The following is a 23,784-nucleotide window of genomic DNA, read 5'->3' as shown; positions in this document are numbered from 1 at the left end:
TTCTGATGAGCACAGTGGAGATGATGCTGGTGCTCACCTCTTAGGGTTGCTGTCAGTAGTCAAGGATGCCACTTCACATGCGGATATTGCTCAGAACAGCAAACGGCCTGCAGGAAGTACTCTATAAATATGAGCTACTGATATTATAATTGAAATGTAAGAAGTCACGCTTTAGCTTTCTTTCTTTAAATGCAGTGGTTGTGGTATGATTTATGCAGAGTCATTAAGTCAGGGTGAGGCGGAGGTTGAATTAAGTCATTTGTAAGGCTGCCATGGTAGAGGCTCTAGGTGCCCTGACCTCCACCGCACTCTGGGAAGAGGTCAAAGCCCAATCTATGTGGCAACGTAAACAGAGCCCAGCCCTGGTTAGACACCCAGTGGGAGCTGAGAAGGACATGGCAGGTGAGCTTCGGAGATCCATTGCAAACACAGGTGCTAAGTCAGTGATGGCGAACCTTTTGAGCTCAGCGTGACAGCATTTTGAAAAACCCTAACTTAACTCTGGTGCCGTGTCACATATAGAAATTTTTTGATATTTGCAACCATAGTAAAACAAAGATTTATATTTTTGATATTTATTTTATATATTTAAATGCCATTTAACAAAGAAAAATCAACCAAAAAATGAGTTCGCGTGTCACCTCTGACACGCGTGTCATAGGTTTGCCATCACTGTGCTAAGTCAAGGGCACAAGACTAGAAGTTCACAACACCAGAGGCAGGAAAAGGTAGCAGGAGACACAGGTGGGAAGATCTAGGAAGCCCAGGTCCAGCTGCACTTCAGGCCACACCAGCATCTCTGCTGTGGGGAGAGAACCAGACCTAGGGATCTAGGAATCAGAGGCATGAATTCCCTACACGTCTGAGAGCAGACCCAGAAAAACACTCACAGTCCATCGGCCAAAGATTTCATAGCTTTCATTCCAGCTTTCATAATACAATATTACATTTACCTTTAGTTACAATCAAGTGTTAAGCTTTGCTTAAGCCAATGATCTCACTAGTCCAGAGGTTGACAAACTATATTCTTCAGGCATACCACCTGTTTTTAGAAATTAAGTTTTGTTGGAACATAGCTACATCCATGTGTTTGCTCATTATCCAAGGTCACACAGCTTGGAAAGCAAAGAAGTAGGACTAACACACAAGTGTGTTTGAATCCCAGGCCTGTGCTCAAATAAATCAAATAAAGAATTTAAAATGTTGGTGTAGCTTGCTATTTATAGTGCACTTATTTTTGATGGCATCAACTATCATAAAAGTTAAACTGATCATGTATGAAAGGCAATCTGTGAATTCACTTCTAGGAAATGGTGTGAGCGATTATTTCGCTCCATGCAGGCACATCCTTCTCAGAGGATATATGCAAATGTAGTACAGAATTAGAAAGTCTTATTTATAGTCTGGGGCCAGGGAAATAGCTTTCTGGCTTGAATATAAAGGAAGGCAGAAGAGATAGTGTAAAGGCCCAGGCATAAAGAGTGAGAGTGGAAATCCTCACTTGAAAAGAGAATATGAAAAGAATAAATGCAGCTAAAAACAAACATATGTGTATGTAAAACCACAGTAGTATTGAGAGCAACATAATTAAAAATAAGTGAGATCTCACTTTAATACCAGTTCAGTGATAAAAATATTTTGAAAAAGTAATGCCGAAAGCTGGTGGCTATGCATTGAAAGCTGGTCCTTCATACATTGCTCTGGGCAATTGAAGATGAAAAGTAATTTGGAGAAACACAGGAGACTTTAAAAGTATTCATATTCTTTGATTCAATAATTCCCCTTCTGAGAATTCATTCCCAGAATAATTCAAACTACTAGGAAAAAAATGAAGATGTTCTTTGTAGAATTATTTGAATGATAGCTCTTAAAATGTTGGTTCCACAACTGGGTAATGGTTAAATCAATTATGATACTGCTACTCCCTAGAATTTTATACAGATTTTGAAGCTTATGACATACACCCTTAAAAAGAAATACAGACTGAGCAATGAATTACTGATACATGTTACATCATGGATGGATGAAATCATGCCAGCTGAAAGATGCCAGATGTAAAACACCACATATATGTGATTCCATTTATATGAAGTGTTTGGAATAGGCATATCTGTGGAGACAGAAGTAGAATAGTGGTTGCCTAGGGCTGGGTGTATGGGGAGGGGGAGAAGAATGAGGGAGTGACTGATAATGGAAACAGATTTCTTTTGGGGGTGATAATAATGTCGTAACTTAGATTGGGATGATGGGTGCACAACTGGTGAATATACTAAAAATCATGTCATTGTATACTTTTAATGGGCGAATTATATCTCGTAACAATGTTAAAAAATACAAATATTTTCCATAATTAAAACTGAGTTATACAAATATATAAAAAACAAACTAGTATATAACCAAATGCCAGCAGTGGTTTGGTTCAAAGGCTGAATTTATGGGTGAAAATATTTGCCTTCTCTTGTGTAAGTTTTTTGCAATATGATTAGAGTTGTTTTTTTATTATTAAAAAAACCAAGTAGGTGTAATGAGAAAATAGAACCATTCTCCTTCACCAAAATAGTTTTTTGGGTGTGTTCTTTTTTGTTTTTGTTTTTTTAACCTTGCCAGGAGTCAGAAAATTTAGAGTGCAGCAGCCTTCACAATCCCTTCTGGCCATTTCAAGCCATTTGATACTATTTTACAAATGGAAACTATAACCATATTAATGAGTATAACCCCAACGAAAAATAGACACATTAAAATTCTGGTATTCTGAACATATATGTGTTCTCATTTTTAGGAAGTGATAGAAGCAATCGCTGAGTGCGCATTTAAGACGTCACCTTTTCCAATTCTCCTTTCATTTGAGAATCACGTGGACTCGTAAGTATTTAACACATGTAATAGGAAGTCTTTTTCCCAAATAGGGCATGTTTAATAATTGTTCATCTGATGTAAGATTATTTGACATTATTAATGGTGTTCTTTGATTATGTTATGTATTAGGTGGCATGTTTTCATCTGTGTGAAATAGAATTCATTCATTTAAATCTCATTTATGTTAACATAATCCATTGGACTTATGAAATCTATTTCCATGCCATAGTAGGATTCTTACAAGGCAATGGAGCACATTGCCTTACATAATATGAGTCTCTATTTCAGGGGGCGCTTTTACAATCCTCCTCCATTAGCTCCTGCTGTTGCATGCAAACTGATGGTCAGTTTAGCCATACCACAATGGAGAGTTCCATATATATGGGAGCTGTTGCAGGGACAGCTGTAGATTCTATTCTGCCACTTTGCACTTATATAGAACACAGACCACCAGATGTTCCCGCTATCCTCTTCCCATTGGTGCCCCCTGTTTGTTAGTATTGGCAAACTTTTTCCTATTTCAAAATAGCCTGCACTTATTTCTGAGCTACACAAAGAAAAGGAAGTTTCACTTTTACTGTTTTATATTCATTTATGAGAAAGGACCAGTGTAAGACACGTTTATTTCAAACACGTGGGTATTAGTTTATCATGCACTTCATTTCAAGAGCTTCAAAATGAAAAAGTCTAATCTGCATTGAACCAAAATTCAAGCAGCTGAAATTCTTGACCATGGAATTAACATCTAAAGATGATGACGGAGCAGTGGCCGTCATTGCTCACACCAGCATTTGGGAAGTTGTCCTCTTTCATTTCAAGGACCAGCCAGCAGCACCTGTCCTGATCACAAGGTCCTTTCTCCCTGCTCATTGAAAGTCCTTTCCAGGTCACTAATTCCTTCTGCCCAACTAATTTCCACACAGGCTCCACTTCAGTAACTCTTCGGGAAGCAGGTTGGTCATGAGCGAATTTCAGCTTCAGGAAATTCCTAAGCAGTTAAATGGGATCATCTGTTCACGTGTATGTGGCGAGAGCCCTCACTTCCAGTTTGCCCTCGGGAAACCTGTGTTACGTTTACCAGCTCATGATTCTGTTTCATTCGGAAACAGCCACCCAATGGATGATGTAATCATTGGGGCCATAATTTTTTAACACTTCTTCTGCGGGTCGACTGAAGAGAAAATACATTCTTCCCTTACATTGCCTTTTCTGTTCTAACAAAAGGGAGCAGCGCCCCTTCAGTTGCTGCATTTCTTACCTCATTTGCTGCGACAGCTCTGATTTACAGCTGACTTTCCTGGAGCCTTCTCTCATCTCTGCCCACCCATGTGTAACGGGGCTCTCACAGTGCTTTAGCATGTTTCTCCCAGGCACTGTAATTCCCAGACTTGTTGATGGTTATTTCCTTTGTGGAAGAATCTCTCTAAATCTAGCACCTTTATTTTCTTCAAGAAATATTTCTATGTCAATGAGACAAAGTGAAAAGCTGTTTACAAAATGTACAAATCCTTTCTCGATGATCACACCCACTATGTTGAGTTCTCCTATAAGGTAGCCAGAGAGGTATCAACAACCAAAACCACCACACACATAATAACAGCCAAGATTCATTATGTCCTGAGCAGGGTTCCAAGCATAAGCCCATATAACCCTCACCACAAATCCAGGTGCTCCTAAGAAAACATATTATGATTATGATTGTCCCTATTTGACAGATGAAACAACTAAGTCCCAAAGGGAGTAACTTTCCCAAGGCTGTTCAGCTAAAAATTGACGGAGCTGGAATTCCAATTCGGCTAGTCTGGCTTTAAACATGGGTTTAACCACCACCATCCCCACACCTAAGCAGAGGTTCACGCACCTTGAAAACATCAAATGAAGACCATGAGAGCATCCACAAGGCACCTGCCTGCAAATGTTCACGTTTCTGTAGTTGTACCCTTAACCACAGGACATTTTTTGCCATCTTTTAACACCCGTCATACGGAGAGCCCAAACGGTATGAAAGCTAAGCCTACGTTGCACACAAAAGCAAAAGCAATAATGCCATAATACTGTTCTTTCTGGTTTAAAACATGAGAAATTTAGCTATTAAAAGTTTATGAATAATTCACGAGTAACAAAAGAAAACAGGAAAACAACCTCTGGATGTCCTGCTGTTTATCTCCGACCGTTGAGATAATCTAATGGCTGTGAAATACGAAGATACTGACTTCTGTTGTGGGAGGAAGTTGTTTGCTTCATAATCCTGTTGTCCTTGAGCTGCACATAGCAAAATCGCTCAACCACAGTCCTTTCCTGGGAGGACTGCCATGCACCCTTGGAAATCTGATAAGCTTTCCCTTTGCTGGTGAAACCCTCTGCTTGACACGTGGGCCACCTCACCTCATTGCTGAACCGGAAGCCAGACATCATTCATCAGCTGCAGCACGAGTTGCCACTAAACCTAGATGTAACCTCAGAATCCTTCTCAACACAGAGGCCCAGGGACACAGCCACCAAAGACGCCTGAAGTCTATGTACGGTATCCAGTGAACCATGTTACCCTTCTGCAGGTAACAGGCTGTGGATCTCTGGTCCCAGCTCCTGTGAGCCAAAACAAACATACTGGAAAAAATAAAACTCACGGAATGTTCTGGTTTTCTCTCCAAATATCTGCAATCACCTATTCATGGATGACAGAGGGGAATCTGCCACCAGTTGCTGGCAACTTATTCTGGTCCACCTGCTACCTTCAGAAACCCACTAAATGCAGATTCCTGAGCCACACCCCCATTCCTGACTTCAAATTTCTAGAAATAAGCCTTGGAAAAGTCCTAGTTCACTCCCATGCTCTGCCCAATTCGTGAGCTAGCACTTTCACAAGAAGAATTCTACACTGAAATCCCAGGAAGTAACGTCTAGCCATGGTTCCGCCACTGGCAGTGGGAGATTTGCCCCGGGCTTTTAATTCCCATGCACTGTTGATGCCTCGTCTACAGAGGAGGAGCTGGTTTAGTTCAATGTAGAGGACTGACCCCATGAAATGAGGCACGTTTCTCGGTCAGAGAACTGACCACTGTGCCAGGTGCCTACACTTTACTAAAACACTGCAGGTATTTTAATATGTCTAGTTGTTTCTGCGATGGTCTGAAGCTCAAAAATGTGTATGTGAATATTTTCCTCTCACTTCATCTCCATGGTAGCCACTATTGATACTCCCAATGCTATTTCTGCAGTTCTGACCCGCAATTAAAGCTGGTTTGTTTTCCACGGTCCTTTTCTATTCAGCTTGCCCTCTGTTCTGCTTCAGCGTCCTGTCAGGTGGGCATGTGCGCCCGTGGAGAGCGTGAACTGCCTGGTTACCGAATAGGGCGCTTTACTTGTTCTTGGATACCAACCTCTTGTTCTCTCCTTCTCTGTTGATTTTGAGGCAGGTTTGTAAAAAGTCTAGGTCAGACGTAGGTCGTTGCTGTACAAAGTGCAGTTGATCCGTGGACCAGCACCGTAGGCATCACTGGGAGCTTGATTGAAATGCAGTTGCAGGCCCCACCCCAGACTCTGACTTCTAACCCTCATTATCTTAAGACCTACCATGATTTGAGTGAAGCCTGAGCTCTCTGCTCTAAGCACTGCAGCCTGTTAACCACCTGCCTTGGAATTACCTGCAGACGTGTTACAAATGCAGGTTTCAGGCCTCCACTCCCAGCCCAGTGAGTCAGGGGACTGGAGGCTAAGCCTGCTACCTGCAGCTCTAACAGCTTCAGGTGACTCTTTAGTGCAGTGGTTCTCTACCTTGGCCGCACATTAGAATCACCTGGGAATCTTTTTAAAATCCTGATTTCTGGGCCTCATCCTCTGGAAAATCTGTTTCTTTGTTACTAATGTTGTGGCCCCACCCCATAACAAAGAAACAGAATTTCCGGAGGATGAGGCCCAGAAATCAGGATTTAAAAAGATTCCCAGGTGATTCTAATGTGCAGCCAAGGTTGAGAACCACTGCTTTAGTGGAATCGGGTGTAAGATTGTGCTCCAGAAAATCCCTTCTCTGGGCCTGGAGGACTATTTTACAGAACACAGGAATCTGCCTGTCACCTGCAAGGGACACCGGGAACACCTCCCCCTGCTGGTGAGAATATTGTTCCCTGAGAAATCCTGAAAGCAGGGCATTCCTGTGAAGCCCTCTTCCCGCCAGGTCTCTGATCAAAGGAACTTGGGGCTCCAAATTCCAAAACTCAAGAAAAATATCATCTACTTCAGCACCTGTTCATTTATTTTAATCAATCGTAGTATTTAAGTTTTTTTTTGTGTGTTTTTTTTAATTAATCCTCACCATCGATTTTTAGACAGAGTGGAAGGGAGAGGGGGAGACAGAGAGAAACATCAATGTGAGAGAGATACATCGATTGATTACCTCCCACACATGCCTCCACCACTGCTGGGGATCAAGTCTGCAACCAAGGTACATGTCCTTGACCAGGACTCGAACCCAGGACCCTTCAGTCTGCAGGCTGGTGGTCCAACCACTGAGCCAAATTGGCAATCCCAGCTGGTTTAAACTTGAGCGTGCTTCAGAATGATCTAGAAGCCTTGTTGGACACAGACCTTGGGCTGTGCTTCCTCAGATTCTGATTCAGAATCTGCCTTGAAGGCCTTGAACCTGCATTTCTAACCAGCTCCAAGGGCTGTTGATGCTGCTGGGCCATGGGCCACACTTGGGTAGCAAAGCTCTGTGATGTTTAGTAGCTTCATTCTGTGAAAGTGAAACGGAGGGTCTGGACAGTTTCTTTTGTGCAATCTGGACCGTGCGGGCCCCACACAGATGGACGTGCTTGAGCTACAGGCACAGAGCTGGCTGGCTTGGTTGAGCCTCAGGGTCAGTTATCCTTTGAGCAAAAGTGTCTGAACTGAGGATTCCTGGGCTGCCTGCCAGATGGGCCGCATCTCTGCTTGCTCCCCAACTTTTCAGACGTTGCACCCCCAGTGCTTTTCAGGTCGCTGCTCTGACTGGCAGTTTTCCTCTCTGTGTAACTGCGGAGGAATGCCACAGTGTATGCTCAGGGCTGCCTGGCCATTCAGTCAATCTTATATGCCTCCAGGAAGGCGGGTTGAGAAGTTGGGAAGCTGCTATGTAGGGACTTGCAAGTTCTGTGACTCTCTTCATTGCCTCTCCCTGCAATTCCATATTCAGGCTCATATTTGGACCCCAGAAAACTCACTAAAACCCACAAATATGTGCTTCTTTACAAAGGGGGGCATAGGAGTGCTTTTCCCTGTGGGCCATTACGATATGATTTGAACCCCCAAAGTTACCCCCCTTCCAGGAAAAAGCAGTCCATGATCCGGGCTTAACAGTCATGTCTTCCAAGAGAGAAGGAAAATAATCACATTTTAAATCAACTGGAATTGTATAAAGAAGGCTTTCTATCCCTTTTTCTTGCTTCAGTCCCAGTTCTGCTAAAGGTGTTCACATCGCAGCAGGTAGAGAGGACTCTTGGAAATCGAGTTTGGCAGCCTGTAGATCAAAATCACGGTCCACAAAATCCGATGGAATTGGATGCCTTTGTAATGATATTTAACATTCTGCAGAATGAGAAAAATGTTATTGCTTTGCAAAAGGTCAAAGGAAGCAGGCGTATTGAAAGACTGCGGATGGTCCCTCATAGGAATGGTGTTTCTATGTTCGCAGGCTCACAAGTTGTCTAGTCTGACTGCAGTCATCTTACCTTTGCCCTGGTCTTTAACGTTGAAAAGGCGTTTGCATCCATTACTTCATCTTCTCAGCAGCGTTGTCCCTTTCCAGGAGTAGTTGTTATCCTCTCCATTACACATCAAGAATGGTTGAGAGCCTGGAGTCTCCAGCCTTTTCCCATCAGACCAGATGCCTGCAGGCACATAGTCAGGCTGACAGACGTTTGCTTCTCTACTATGCAAATAAGAGTTGCAGACACCTTTCTCCAAGGTGCCTGCTGCTTTTGTCTTTCCTCTAGGTCCTAGGACCTCTTCCCAAAGCTTCTGCCCATCTGCCCTTCTACATTTTGAGATATATTCTCTCTCTCTTCCTCTCTCTCTCTCTCTCTCTCTCTCTCTCTCTCTCTCTCTCTCTCCCTCTCTCCCCCTCCCCTGCCCCTTTCTCCCTCTCTCCTTCTCTCTCTTTCCCTCTCTCCCTCTCTCCTTCCTCTCTGTCCAAATCTCTCCTTTCCTCCCTCTCCTCCCTTACCTCCTTATAAACCTCCTTTGCAGTCTACGTCTCTCTGTTGGTTGAACAAATTTCACCCAAGAATTCACATGAAATCATGAACAAATTCCACCCCCAAGTGTCTTGCATTTGACTTGGAATCAGGAAATTAAACAAAAGGGACTGAGTCCCTAACTCTGGGACATTTGAGAATACCACCGTGAGTGTAGTATTCAGATTCTCATAGGGCAGGTCATAAACAAGGGATTTTGCATGATAAACACGGATCCAGAAAGGGCATTGCCTCTTTCTGTAGTTAATAACACAGTAGGCCTCCTGTCCTGCCTCTGGAGTAAGCCTCCTTGCTGCCCCCCTTCTCTCTCCTTTCCCGCAGCCCGAAGCAGCAGGCCAAGATGGCAGAGTATTGTCGGCTGATCTTCGGGGACGCCCTTCTCATGGAGCCCCTGGAAAAATACCCAGTAAGCATTTTTGATGTTTACCCCTGAGGGAACGCACGTATTATTTATGAGTGGAGGTAGGGGGACACTTCCTTACATGCCTTTCATGTTTACCTTTCTTGGTAAGATTATGTCCTTGACAATGAACCTATGGACTGGGAGGAGACGGGTAGTGTGTGCCACTGAGGGTGGGAGACATCATTCTCTTCCTCTGCCCACAGTCTCAATCCCTCTCTCTTGCTGCCAGACGTGACCCATCAGGACTGCAGGGCTCCCACAGGCAACCGCAGCCCACAGAGGCCGTCTGAGGGGACAGGGAACCACATCACACCCCTTTGAGAGAAAAGGGTTGGCAAAACGGTACTTCACAGGTGGCACAGTGACATCTGGGCCTGTCCCTGCTGGCCGCTGCTCACTTCCCAGAACGTGCCTCTTGGGGTGGTAGAACTCAGGTGTCCTGTAGCCATGGCAACACCCCTGCTTTGGGAGGGGAAGCAGCAGAAACAGCCTCGGGTACCTCTTCCCTCTTCCACCCTCTCTCCAAGTCTCCCTAAATCCTTACACGATTTTTCATACCAGTGCCCGGGCTCGCTGAAAGCAAAGAACACAGGACGGGCTTATATGGGAGTTTATGGGAGCTTCTAAAAACAGCCCCTCTCAGGACTTGCACAGGTGCTCCTGATGCAGCATCTAATAACCCTGGCAGGGGAAACTGATTTTCCCACGAGAGGTGCAAGCTTGAAACACCGGAAGTAAGCCTTGCAAACAAGGGTGGCTTGAACCTCAGGGCGGCAAGGAAATCTGAAGCCACCTGCTCCGCTTATGCCAATGCCAAGGAGGCTGCAGCTAAACTACCTGGCGCCAGGACGGGGCTTTTGCTGTTTTTAAACTGCACTGAAAAGTGGGTTCTACGGTGCCTGTCTTTCCCAACTCTGCCTGGCAGACGCCACACTCTAACTGGCTTCCTCCTTGGACAGTCCAGGCCAGGCCGCCTTTTCTGTCCTAAGTCAAAGCGGTTGGATTTATATGGTCCTGTGGACACTCATGGCACTTCGTGTTCGCACACCAAAGCTACTAGTGTATTTCTGTGATCTGATGGATGTGGATTCGCTGGGGGAAAATAAGAATGGTAATTATAATGTGCCTGCTATGGGAAAAAGACAAGAGCCCTGAGCCAGCCCCGCTCAGCATACACTTAGTTTATCTTCATCTTATCTTATCGGGAGTAAAGGATAACCTGGAAGCTCTTTGAATCCAGAGTTGTCCTGGGGATTGGGGAGAGAATCTGAAAGGAAAGGGGAGGGTTTTTAAAGCATGTTCTTTCTTTTAAAAAAATAGTTGGAATCTGGAGTTCCTCTTCCAAGCCCTATGGATTTAATGTACAAAATTTTGGTGAAAAATAAGAAGAAATCCCACAAGTCGTCGGAAGGAAGCAGCAAAAAGAAACTCTCAGAACAAGTCTCAAACACGTGCAGTGACTCCTCCAGCATGTTCGAGCCCTCATCTCCCGGAGCCGGTGAGGGGCTGGGGGCCCAGGGGCTGGCAGGTGAGGGGCAGGCAGGCTCTCTGTCTCCTATTATGTATGGGTTTAAGAATTGCTTCTCTAAAACTAGGTAGAAATACTTCTTACATTTCCATTTGGGCTCAAATCTCAATGTTATTGGCTTTCCTTTGCTGCTATAATGAGGTGGCATAACACTACACGAATGTCTTATCCCCCAGTTCCGGTCAGAAGGTCCATGCCGTGTCACTGGGCTAAGCTGCAGGTGGCTGCAGGGCTGCATTCTTTTCTGGAGAGTCTAGGAAATCCTAGTCCATGCCTTTTCCAACTTTCAGAGGCCACCCACATTCATTGGCTAGTGGCCCCATTCCTTCAACATCAAAGCCAGGAATATCGCTCTCATTGACCCTTCTGTCATCTGCCTCTGACCACAGCCAAGAAAGGTCTGCTGTTTTGAATGACTCATGTCTTTATACCAGACCCAACAGAATAATCCAGGACATAGGACATAGTCACAGGCCATGGACATTTTGGGGAGGTCATGATTTTGGCTACCACAGAAGCCAGATAACCTTTGGAGTGACCTCATGGTTTTAAGCTTCTTTAGGGCAGGGATCCCCTGGCATGAATTATAGAACTGGGCACAATATGTTCACTGCATGTGTTCTCATTGATGATGCTGAGACTTCTGGGCAATTCGGTATACCCCTATTTTAAAGAGCTCTATTAAAATGTGAAAGGGCAAAGTTATCTATCAAAACTACTTAGTAATTAAATTATCTATCAACACTTAAATTATCTATCAAAACTACTAAGTAATGCTTACCATTAATAATTCTCCTTTTTTATTTAATTTGAAATAGATTTTCGTGGTTGATGAGAAAAGAATTCTAAGTGGTCACCCATTTTCTCTGAATTATTTGTGACTTAGTCTAATTTATTTTCCAAGTTTAGTTAAAATAACCTTGGCAATCTGAAATGTGTATCATGAAGACCTCCTGGGTGGAGGGTGGCAAGTGGAAGAAACTTTAGGTTTGAATCTAGGAAGTTCTCCAATGAAACGTTTAACTGCCATTGGAAAACTGTGGGCAGTATCTACAAAAGCTGAATGGAGGCACACCTATGCCCCAGGAATTCCACCCCTGGGTCTGAGCCCAAGAGAAGTGCACATAAATCTTCACAGAGGGGCAGGGACAGGAAGTGCTTAGAACAGCACTATTCAGAACAGCCACAAGCAGAAAACCAACCAAACACTCACCAACAGAGAAACACACCATGGTACATTCACATCATGGAGTAATATGCAGCAATTATGAACTACAACTGCTCACATTAATATGAATGAATCTCATAAACATAATGCTGAGCAAAAGAAGTCAAATTTTAAAAAGTATGGCATAATTCCATTTATATAAAGTACCAAATCAGGCAGGACTAACCTATGTCATTAGAAGTCAGGAAATGATTATTATTGGTGAAGACGTCACTGGGAGGAGCACAAGGGAGCTTCGGGTCATATTTTGTTTCTTAATCAGAGTACTAGTCACTCAGGCAGGTTTACATTAGTTAAATTCATTGCACTGCATACATATGATATCTATTCTTCTCTGTATACTTACATATGGCAATTAAGAGATTTTTTTAAAATATATTTTATTGATTTTTTACAGAGAGGAAGGGAGAGCGATAGAATGTTAGAAACATCGATGAGAGAGAAACATCGATCAGCTGCCTCCTGCACATCTCCTACTGGGGATGTGCCTGCAACCCAGGTACATGCCCTTGACCAGAATCGAACCCGGGACCTTTCAGTCCGCAGGCCGACAATCTATCCACTGAGCCAAACCATTTTCGGCCAATTAAGAGATTTTAAAATAATTTTTAAAAATTAAAATATAAACTCAATGGCAATCGGGAAAAAAGAGCGTTGGCCAACTCTCTGATTTATCTTTTCTTCTAATTTTCCATGCCAATTGTCCATTCCTTTCCTTTAGATAAAAATCCTTATCAACAGACATGATGTAATTCTTTGAAAGTCTTTTTTTTTTTAAGTTCTTGAATGTTTATTTCAAACATTATTATGCAATTCTGACTCTTTTTTCAAAAACAGCTTTTGTTCTCAGTAAGAATGTTCCTTGTGAAGTTTTAGGATGAATGTCATTAACAGCCCACCTATTCCCTAGCACAGTTCCATCCCCTGGGGCTGGCGAGTAACCTGTATCTCCTTCAGATGTGGGTGCCTGGCTTCCATCTGCCTTCCTCACTCCCGGCTCCCTGCCTCTTATTCACTGGCTGCATAACACAAATAGTGATTTTCACAGGCACCGAACATTATTGCTTAATACAGAGAAAGAGCAGCAATCTGTTAGTAATTCGGTAGCTCCTAAATTAGCCCCATAGTCTGTTGAGCAATCTTTATTTATTCCGGTGGAAAATTTTGACATTGTAATATGCAGGTAGGCCCCTGAATACGGAGGACTGCTAATTGACCAAATTTGGTTTATAGGTGTTCTTGGCACTGTGAAGTCAAGGGACTTGAAAAATCATGAAATGGTTCTTATTTCAGAACTAATTTGCTTCTTGTGGCCGTGCTTGGCCAGGTGCGTCTTCCAGGATTCAGCCCTTTGCCAGTGTACTTATCTTAAAAAACTAGGCTAAAATAAGATTTTTTTTTCCATGGTCCAACAAGATTCCTTCAAGGTCCCTCCAAAGACATAAGGAAAAATCAGGTCCCTGCTCATAGAGCAAAAGAAGACAAATCCTCCCTCTCGCTCTCCCCAGCCCATGCAACCAAATTCTGACCTGATGGAGTATTTGGAATGACTGCTATAGTGTGCCCCATGCAGCATTGTGCAGGAGGCTCTGTCAATCGACTTTTTAAATTAGTTGACAAAAAAGAATCCCCTCTTTGATTAAAAAACAAAACATAGTTACTTGGGGCAACAAATTTGATTAGAAAAAAAAATGTGTTCGCTTCCTAAAAGAATGTGTCTTTAGTAGAATATGTTTTCTATCTAAAATATAATGGACTTGCCCTGGCCGGTTTGGCTCAGTGGATAGAGCATCGGCCTGCGAACCAAAAAGTCCCTGGTTCGATTCCAGCCAAGGGCACATGCCCGGGTTGTGGGCTCGATCCCCAGTAGGGAAGGTGCAGTAGGCAGCCAATCCATGATTCTCTCTCATCATGGATCTTTCTATCTCTCTCCTTCTTCCTTCCTCTCTGAAATCAATAAAAATATAAAAATAAAATAAAATAATAATAAAATAAATAAAATATAATGGACTTACCTTATTAACTAACACAATATAAGCATCATAAAGTGGTTGTATGTGGCTTTCTTTAATAAATAAGCCATAAATAATAAGGCTTGCTGGAGCCAAAATTCTGTTTCCACTAAAGATAGTCCATGAATGTTTTGCTCACTGCAATCATTCGGTAATCGATTCAACTTCATCAGCCAAATGAAAACAGTTCTAAGCTTCTTGGAAGACAGCGCTGCGGGTACTGTCAATTATATAGCGTGGGTATGGCAGCTAACTTAGAAGGCAGGAGGGACTGGCCAATCCAGTTGCCTCATTTTTGAGCCAACATTGCCATCTAGGGGATCATCATGCTATTGCACTGTGTGAACCCTGCCATCACAACGATGCCTTCTTTACATTGCACTTGGAACTCTATTTACATAACTGTTATTACTGGGTCTGATGGGAGCCCAGAGACGTGGAAGAATGTAATGCCTCATATTAGTGAGAATAGTTTTTAAACTTTCATTAGCATCTATTTTATATTCAGTTTACTCCCAGGCCATACACTTTCGTTTCTTCGGGGATATCTTTTTCTTCGGTGCAGCCTCCTCTTCCGGTTTAGGAACAGGCTGCTCTTGTGCAGCAGGATCCTGTCAGGGCGGCAGCGGGGGCTCCTGTGGGTGAACCCGCCCAGGAGCTCTGTGCTGCATCTGGGGAGCTTGTTCCCCTGGATGTGCTCAATGACCAGAGACTCTGGGTCTGCACCCTCACGTTCAGCATCACTCTGCATGTTTAAGCACGTGCAGCAAAAACTCAGCACTTGGGGGGATCACTGACCCTGTGTCCAGCCCCACTATTTGTGGCCAGGGCACACCATTGTAACGACAGAATGGCACACACCACTTCTGCAGACACTTGGTGGCTTTCCGAATATGCATACCCTTGATGGGCTGGGCAGGTTCACGAGTGTTCTTAAAGTGACCACCAAGATTTGAACCTCTTGATGGGCATAATTTTGTGGGGCTATCTGCGTCAAGTGAATAAGGAACCATTTTCAGAGGTCACCTCAGGCCACTGAAGGGCAGAGCACTGGTGATATTATTTAACCTGGAAGAATCATCCACCAAATCTGCAGAGAGAAAAACGAGCCATTGGGAATGACTGCATATTGGCAAAACGTGAAGCTGAGATAGATTTCCATAATGCAGAATGATTTAAGTATTTACTTATTTTACCCTACCTACCCTCTTAAACAGGATTTCATCCTTTTCCAAGTTACATCCAAGAATGCATTCATCAAATTAGCCTGCAGGCAAATCATAGGATGCAGTTGGACCTTAGAGTGGTTGTGTGGTCAGGTGTGGTACCACAGCCCCACCTGCACCGCCCCCTATCCCCTTCCTTTCTTCTGTGAGGTCCTCTATGACCTTGGGAAAGTAACTGCAAGGTCACGGAGCACAGGCCAAGCACCACATTGAAGAGTCAGGGCTGAAAAAAAGATGGGAAGTGATAGTTTGTCTGTTTTAGGGTGATCCAGACCCTTAAAGAGAATGCACACATCAAGATAGGACACATGTGCCATCGGAAACTAACTGTGTGTGATGTCTTTTTTTTTTTACATAGATTAAAATGTTTATCATTTTTATAGAGTTATACATTTCAAATGGTATTGACAAAACAAATTTACCAAAAAAGTCCATATTCAAAATGTTAGTATAATTCTCGTGATTAATAAAATTTAACTGTCCATAAGAATCATTATAAAACAAACAGTGAAAGGCCAATTTTCAAGGAAATTTTTGGTAATACACATGGCATGTGTGCTTCAAACTTGTAAATGTTTGTTCGCTTCATGACCTGTTATTGAAATTTGACAGGGGAAGCTGATACGGAGAGTGACGATGACGACGATGATGATGACTGTAAAAAGTCTTCAATGGATGAGGTGGGTGTCCAGGGCTTGCCCTCTGGTCACAGAGGCATCCAGGGAATCTGCCAGGGTAGTCAGCGCCCTCTTGACAGTCCATGGTCCCCTTCTGCCATCTAGTGGTGAAAAGAGTCACCGTTCACTTTAAAACTTTTTCACTACCCTTTGGAACCTGAAGATGCAAACTTGGGTCAGTAAAGGAATAGGTGGGGCATTGAAAAAGTTCTCTAAAATGAACATGCTGTTGAGATTTGCCTTCCATCAAATTGGGTATCAAGAGGGTGAATTGAAAATCTGTGACATGCAACTTCCTGCTTCAGTGTTTGAAGCAATTAAATGGCTTGCTAAATGGTCCAAGGTTCAGAAAAGACATGAGGTTTGGAGAAATATCCAGAAATATGACATTCATTCCATTGTTGTATTTTGAAAACACTAGAGAGCTATGAGATCAAGCACCCCACATAACTTCATGAGATCAGAAATATTAATTTCAGAGAACCTATAAGTGAATTGGAGCTAGGTGAGTTGGAATTTTAACTTTGTTTTAGCAGGAGTTCTCATAAAAAAAATTATACTGCGTCTGCTTTAAAGTATGTTAAAAAGTACCTGTCTCAGTACTTATATCTTTAATTCAGTTAAGGATAAATAACAAGTAATAATCTGTTCTTTTCTGATATTTTTCCTCTTACAATCATTTTGTTTAATGCATTGGACATTGCTTATTATGTTTCCCTACTAAATTGCAGCTTAATATTCAGGAGCAAAACTGTTATAATATCTGTTAAAGTATTTCTGCCTGAGAATTATTTTAATTGTTGATAAATTCTTATCAATAATTTTTAATAATTTAAAAAGCACCTTTCTAATTTGTTTCCAAATCAGTAATTTCCAATTAATATTTAACCTAAATATTGCTATAGGAGTTTTCAAAAGAATGCTTGTCTCCATGTATCTCTCATCTAAAAATGGGAGAAAATGTAAGATCAACCTGTAGAGTTCTATCCATGCCAATACTCAGTATTAGTTTTTTGTTTAAAACATTATCAAAATAACATGTAATAGTTAATAGTAGTTAAAATAACATGATGTTTTACTGTGTGCCAAGCACTGTTCTGAACTCTTTCCTTTACATGAACTCATTCAATAATCACAAAAACCATATATGCTATCAGAACTAATTTTATACTAATTTTAATAAATAAACTGAAGCACAGAGCAGGTAAGTAACTTGCCCAAGATTGCACAGCTTCTAAGTGTAGGCTTGGATTTCAAATCAGACAATCTGGCTTAAGAACCCCCCCCCCACACACACACACACACACACACTATACTGTACTGCTTGCCTAAAAGGCTCACAGAAACCAAGAAGGGAGGAAAGAAGGAATGTTTACATAAAGAAAAACAATAGCTGTTTGCCCATCCCAACCCACTTCCACAAGGTAATCTTTGTTTTTTTAATAACTTCAGTTCATCTCTAGGGGTTACCCACATACTCATTTTCTAGTTGTACGGTGAGTTCCTGATGTATTAACTTTAGGCGTCCTGCTATGGCGATGAGATGAAGCTCAGTGCCTCTCGAACTTTCAAGTGATTTGAATCACTGTAGTAAAATGAGGATTCTGGTTTGCTGCACATCTAAGGGTCTCCTGCAGAGGCTGGTGCCGCAGCCCCTAACCCTCCCTGCGCCCACTCCACATGTGGGTGATGAGAAGCTTGGCCTTTTCTTCCCCTGGAATGAATTTTCTATTGATGATAAGCATCTGCAGGAGAGGAGGAATGATTTTCTGTGCTCCTGGGTCATGTGAGCATTGCCCTGGGAAAATAACCCTGGGCAATATAATGTTGATTCTGGGAATGTTATTTTTATTCCTGCTTCCAGGGGACTGCTGGGAGCGAGGCCATGGCTACAGAAGAGATGTCTAACCTGGTGAACTATATTCAGCCAGTCAAGTTTGAGTCATTTGAAATTTCAAAAAGTAAGTTTTCCTGGAGCAAAAACCCTAATGTATATGTAGTATACGTATACGTGTGTGTGTGTGTGTGTGTGTGTGTGTGTATAATAATCATAGGAGAAACTATCCCATGATGTTTCTCCAAAATATGTACTAGGTCTACAGACATTGGACCGAATAAGGCTAATTGAGAGTTTTACATTTGGTTTTTGTTTGCAACCATTGTGTAAGTGACAGTGATGAAATAAACCACCTTCCCAGAGAGGAAGCAGCCAGTGACTGGTCAGCCCTGATAGCTGAAAATAGAACCAAATCAACCAATTTATCCACATTCCACTTGTCCAGCCTGTTTTACGTGTCACAGAGAACATGTGACTAGCCTCATATCACTTTGTGTTTTTTCCTTTATCCTAGCACGCATTCATAGTGGATGCAAAGAAAAATATCATCTTTCCTCCATCTAGAGAAAAGAGTCCTTTTATGAAATTGCCCTCTATCGTTGCATAAAATGTAACATGCTATCAGGTCAAAAGGTCAGCAGCCTCTTATAAAGGATAGATTTACAGATCTATCAAAATCTAAGCTTCTACATAACACACAGGTGTAACTGTATAATTTTGCCTAAAGAGTCTTAACTTAGTGGCGTATGGTATTTAAGTCTCTATAATAAAGAATTTAATTTCTAACACAGCTTAAGTATAAAGATTTCAACATTTTCTTTGATGCTACAATTACTGATGCTGCTGACCACAAGTTGTCCACTTCGAAATGTCCTATTTATATTACTGTGACAGGAGGGAAAAGCTTCTAGACAAGTAGCCAAGCTGAGAAGGAGATGATGCATTTAAGTTCTTCAGAACTTGGTAACAATAGCATCAGCCCAAGATAGACAAACCGGTTCTTTTCTCTTTGTATTTTAGATTATTTTATCACTTTTAAAAAACAATATTCGCACATAGTTTACAAAGCGCCTATTAAATTTATTTAATTTCAATTAACAGTCATGCTTAAAGTAATTAGTCATATGAAAGGAGACTTTTGATGGTAAAAATAAGAGAAGAGTTTACAGATTATTGAATTGGGGAAGGTGAGGAGATGGGTAAAGGAGTGGGGAAGGCATAGGAAGAAGAATGAGGCTTTAAGGATGCAAAGCATATACATATAACACTTTGATTTTTCCTTGGGAGGAAGACAGAAGCTCCTAGGCTCTTAGCCTCTCCAAACTAAGATAACTTTGTTTTGCTTCTCTCATCCTAATTGGAAGCTTGGATTTCACTTTCAAAATGCTCCTCTGTGTTCGAGGACATTGAGACCTCTAGTACATTCACCTCCTAACCTTGTTATCTAATCTGAAAATGAGGCCATCAGACTGGGAAATTTCCAAGGATCCTTCTGCTTTGAAGTAACACAATTCTAATGTCACATTAGCTGTTTGAACCAAAGAATATGAGGACATATACAAAGTGAGGCCCTGACAGTACGGGGATAAAGGGGGGTAGCCTCTAGTAAACATACCCCCTGGTCTCTTTTGTGAATCCCAGAAATGGCCCCAAGAAGTCAGTCTGAATGGATTTTGAACAAGAGATTTCCTCAGGGTCTGTGCCCTTTTGACAAAATAGCTGTCGTTGCCACACTACCCGAGACTAAAATCAATTTCCCCACCCTAATGTCACCTGGTCCCTGACTTGTGGAACCATAAGCATAAGCGGCCCAGGTGGTAAATACTAGAAGAGACAACGAACAAGACTCAGCTCTTGTAGCAGATAAATAGTAAATAGTTCCCTGAAAAAAATACATATAAAAGTTACATTGGAAATTAATCGCTGTAAATTCACTGAACATTTGCCTACTTCTCGTCTGTTATAATTTATAACTCTGATTTTAATTACTTACATTTTTTGTTTGTTTGTCATTAACTCAGAAAGAAACAGAAGTTTTGAAATGTCTTCCTTCGTGGAAACCAAAGGACTTGAGCAGCTGACGAAGTCTCCGGTGGAATTTGTAGAGTATCCTTGATTTGACGAATATCAACCGAATAGGCACAACTGAAGTCATGGGTTATTTAATTTTTGCTTTAAATAAGCAAAAGGATGCATACAATGGCTTCAGTCTGTCACCTGGGTGTGATAAATAGTTTCAGGTTTCATTGGCACTGCTGGGTAGGGCAGCCTGGCGTACAGAAGAGAGAATTGGCCTTGGAGTCAAGCATTTCAAGAGTATTTTCTCACCATCCAGCTCTTTGTCCTTTGTCAGTTTGCTTGACCTTCCTGAACTTTCTCACCTATAAAACATAAATAATGATACCAGCTTTATGGCTCTCTGTTCGGGTTAGGGACAACATATGTAAGATATAATACAAGTATGGCATGTATATATGTAAGCCTAACTTGGCATCTTGCATCTTTGGACATTTAATAAATGGGCAAATATAGTTGGGCCTGGCCTGTGTGGTTCAGTGGTTGAGTGTCGACCCATGAACCAAGAGGTCCCCGGTTCGATTACTGGTCAGGGCACAGGCCTGGGTTGCAGGTCAGTTCCCAGTAGGGGGTGTGTAGGAGGCAGCCTATCTATGTCTCTCTCATTGGTATTTTTATCTCTCTATCCCTCTCCCTTCCTCTCAAAAATCAATAAAAACATATTTTAAAAAAATAGTTGGAGTAATGATATGAGAATATAAATATGTATTAGTACTAAAGGCTTTGTTGATACTTCTGACAACAAAACCACTTATTATTATCCATGACCCAAAATAAAATGAAACAGGTCTTTACATATTTTTCATAAAAGTAATATTAAATGTGTCAATGAGATCAATTTCATGAAGCAAGTCCTAGAATTAAAAAAAAAAAATCACCTTTAAAACTCATCAATAGGGGAGAGAACAGATGTAAAGTCCATATACAGTCACACTATAAAAATCATGATCACTAGTGTTCAGTAAGTACTATCTATGAGATTGACCTTTCATTATGTCTAGCCTCATTTAATCCTTACAATTGCCCTGTGATGTAGGAATTATTCAATCTATTTTATAGATGAGAAAATGAGGCACAGCAAAGTGAAATAATTTGCCATAGATTATACATAGCCAGTAGCTTTCAGAATTAAGGTGCAAACTTAATGGCCCAACACCCCAGCCCAAGATCAGAAACAACTGACCACTACCTAACTTGGTAATAGAAATAGTCAATCATGTTTTAAACATGCAGTTATTGTTCAATAACTAAAAGGTTCTCAGGGTGGAAAACTGATGACGGTAGGACCCAAAATACAAAACGAGGTCAAAACCTTCTGTGCTATATTTACCTTGTTATCAATCATAGAAAGTACCCCAGTCTTGGCAAATAGCATTCCCAGAGAAGGCTGAGAAAATGAGCAGAAAGCATTTCAAAAATAGCCATGCAGTTCTTTTATCTGCTTCAGCCAAACACAGTATCATCCTCTCACATGATCTGACGCCCTTGAGCTTCCTCATGTGTTTTTAATCAGTAGGCCTATCCTTAATAATCTCTACAAAATCATGTTGACCTTGACTCAGCCATGTTTGCTACCTATTAGTTTTCACCTACAAGGGGCTGCAAAGGTGATGCTACATTTATATTATAAACACTTATTCTGTTTGTTCAGCAAGGTTTTTTCATACTTTGCCCCCTAGCCCAATGAGATCATCCATATTTATTTCATTTCCCCAGTGGAGAAAGATGGAAGGTGGCTTCTCAGGTGATATTCTTGGCTAATTGTTTTTATAATTGTATTCACTACTTAACATGATGGTCCAGATATAACAAAATGCAGCTTAGCAGGATATATCCAAAAGGAACACGTGTAGATTCATCCAACTATATGCCTCAGCTCTTCTGGAATGCAGGCTGTCAAATGGTTGCCCTTAATTTCCAAACAGTGGGTAAGTGGTACAGTTTCTGCTCATTTCCATTGTTATAAAGCCATATTTCCAAGGACCCAAAACCCATTCCGAAGGATAAAAAAATTGCCAGACTTGACTGAAACTAGTAAAAGTAAATTTTAATAAAGGAAATACCAATGTAAAAAAAGTAAATTTTGAAAATTGAGAAATTGTCTTCACAATAGTTTATAAATGAGTGTTTCTTTCTACTGGTCTTGCATTATTTTCAAACAAAAACCTTTATACTTTTTAAAGTAATATGTATTTATTATAGAAAAAGTTGGAAAATACAAAGATGTATAAAGAAAAAATAAAACTCAGGAATGCTACCACTCAGATATTCAAAACTCAACTTTATTATTTGTTATCTATAAGGTTTTTTGACTATGTATGTATATGCTTTTTCACTTAATTCCACATATATTTAAATGTTGTACAGAAACATGAATTTTAATATCTATATATTAAGCACATTTCACAATTCACTAAAACCCATTTCCTATCACTGAACACTAGATAATTTTTTCTACTATAAATAATGCTCTGAGAATAGTCTTGATATAAATTTTCAAGTCTATCTACTGATGTTCTTTTGGCAAAGTTCCTAAAACCAAATTACTCCGTTAAAAGATGTGAGGTTTTAAGAAATTTTGTACCAAAGTTTTTGCCAAACTGTTCATCAAAAAATGTCGCCCCAGAGTTTTTCTCCATCAGCAACGTATGGCGGGAAGTGTTCCTGCTCATCTGAGATCTTGGTTAAGTGTTATCCTTAAACAATAATAATACAATTTGAGACAAAATATTGTTATTTCATTATTGTTTTAATTTCATTTTTTGATTATTATTGAGGTTGAACATTTAAATATGTGGGCTTAAAACTGTTTATATTTCTGCTTTTATGAATCGCCTATTCAGGCCTATTGTCACTTACAGTGCTTTTTATATAAAGGGCATGTTGTCTTATTTTGTGAAATAGATGAGATCAGATTTTTAATGGTGTGTTTTTTTTATGGAGTCTTGGATTACTTTAATGATTGCAGCTTCCCCTAGATCAGATTCATATTTACTTTCATTTCTCTCATATTTTAATATTTCTATTTTTACCCTTTCATCTATCCAAAAATTAATTTTAATATATAACCTCAGTAATATATCAATCCTTTTTTATACTGACCTGAAACTACAGCTTAATAGGTATACCCTTTCTGTTATTGTTAACTTGGATCCATTTTTTTCTATTTATATTCTTCTCCATTAATAAGTTTGTCTGCTTTCTGTAACCAATAACACACTGTTATTATTATAGTGTTTAATAAATGGCTTAATACCTGGAAATGGAAATTCTTCTTCCTGGCTATTTTCAGTTATTTTCTTGCCATTGCCAGTAGGGTTTCTGGTTTCCAATAAATTTAGTTTAATTATTATCATGTTTCTTTCCCCCTGCCCCTGGGGGGAAAAAAAGAGGTTTTTATTAAAATCACATTAACTTTACATTAGGTTAATTGTTATTATGTATTCCTCTGCCCCACTGGAAAAAAGATGAGATTTATATTAAATCACATAAAATTTATAAATTCATCTGAAGAATGTATCCTTAATTTTTTTTATCACTGAAAGAATGTTTTTCTCTTCAATTTAAAAATTATATTAAGTCCCTCAGCAGAATCACTTGTCTTTACTGGAGGTCTAGTTTCTTTAGATGAAATCTCTTTTTTGACATTATATTTTTAACAGGTTGTTTCCAGAATTTATATATTTCCTAAATAAGTAAATTTAGTTTATA

At 40.8% G+C, this 23,784-nt stretch overlaps 1 protein-coding gene across 4 annotated transcripts in view; it reads left to right on the top strand.

Moving 5' to 3' along the window:
• PLCB1 (phospholipase C beta 1) overlaps positions 1 to 23,784 on the top strand; it is a 625,546-nt gene that overhangs the window by 483,860 nt on the left and 117,902 nt on the right. For 2 of the 4 annotated variants that reach the window (XM_059705575.1, XM_059705577.1), the window contains exons 12-18: positions 2,780 to 2,862; positions 9,408 to 9,492; positions 10,810 to 10,987; positions 16,096 to 16,163; positions 18,025 to 18,121; positions 20,019 to 20,103; positions 21,877 to 22,001. In XM_059705575.1, coding sequence (XP_059561558.1) covers positions 2,780 to 2,862; positions 9,408 to 9,492; positions 10,810 to 10,987; positions 16,096 to 16,163; positions 18,025 to 18,121; positions 20,019 to 20,103; positions 21,877 to 22,001 — 721 coding nt within the window. Of the gene's footprint in view, positions 1 to 2,779; positions 2,863 to 9,407; positions 9,493 to 10,809; positions 11,018 to 16,095; positions 16,164 to 18,024; positions 18,122 to 20,018; positions 20,104 to 21,876; positions 22,002 to 23,784 lie in introns of all 4 variants that reach the window. The other 2 variants (XM_059705573.1, XM_059705576.1) reach the window with 1 other exon arrangement.

This window comes from Myotis daubentonii, chromosome 8 (genome assembly GCF_963259705.1).
Source record: "Myotis daubentonii chromosome 8, mMyoDau2.1, whole genome shotgun sequence".
NCBI classification, from domain to species: Eukaryota; Metazoa; Chordata; class Mammalia; order Chiroptera; family Vespertilionidae; genus Myotis; species Myotis daubentonii.
Note: the sequence above shows the minus strand (reverse complement) of the source record. Positions and strands in the feature narration are given on the sequence as shown.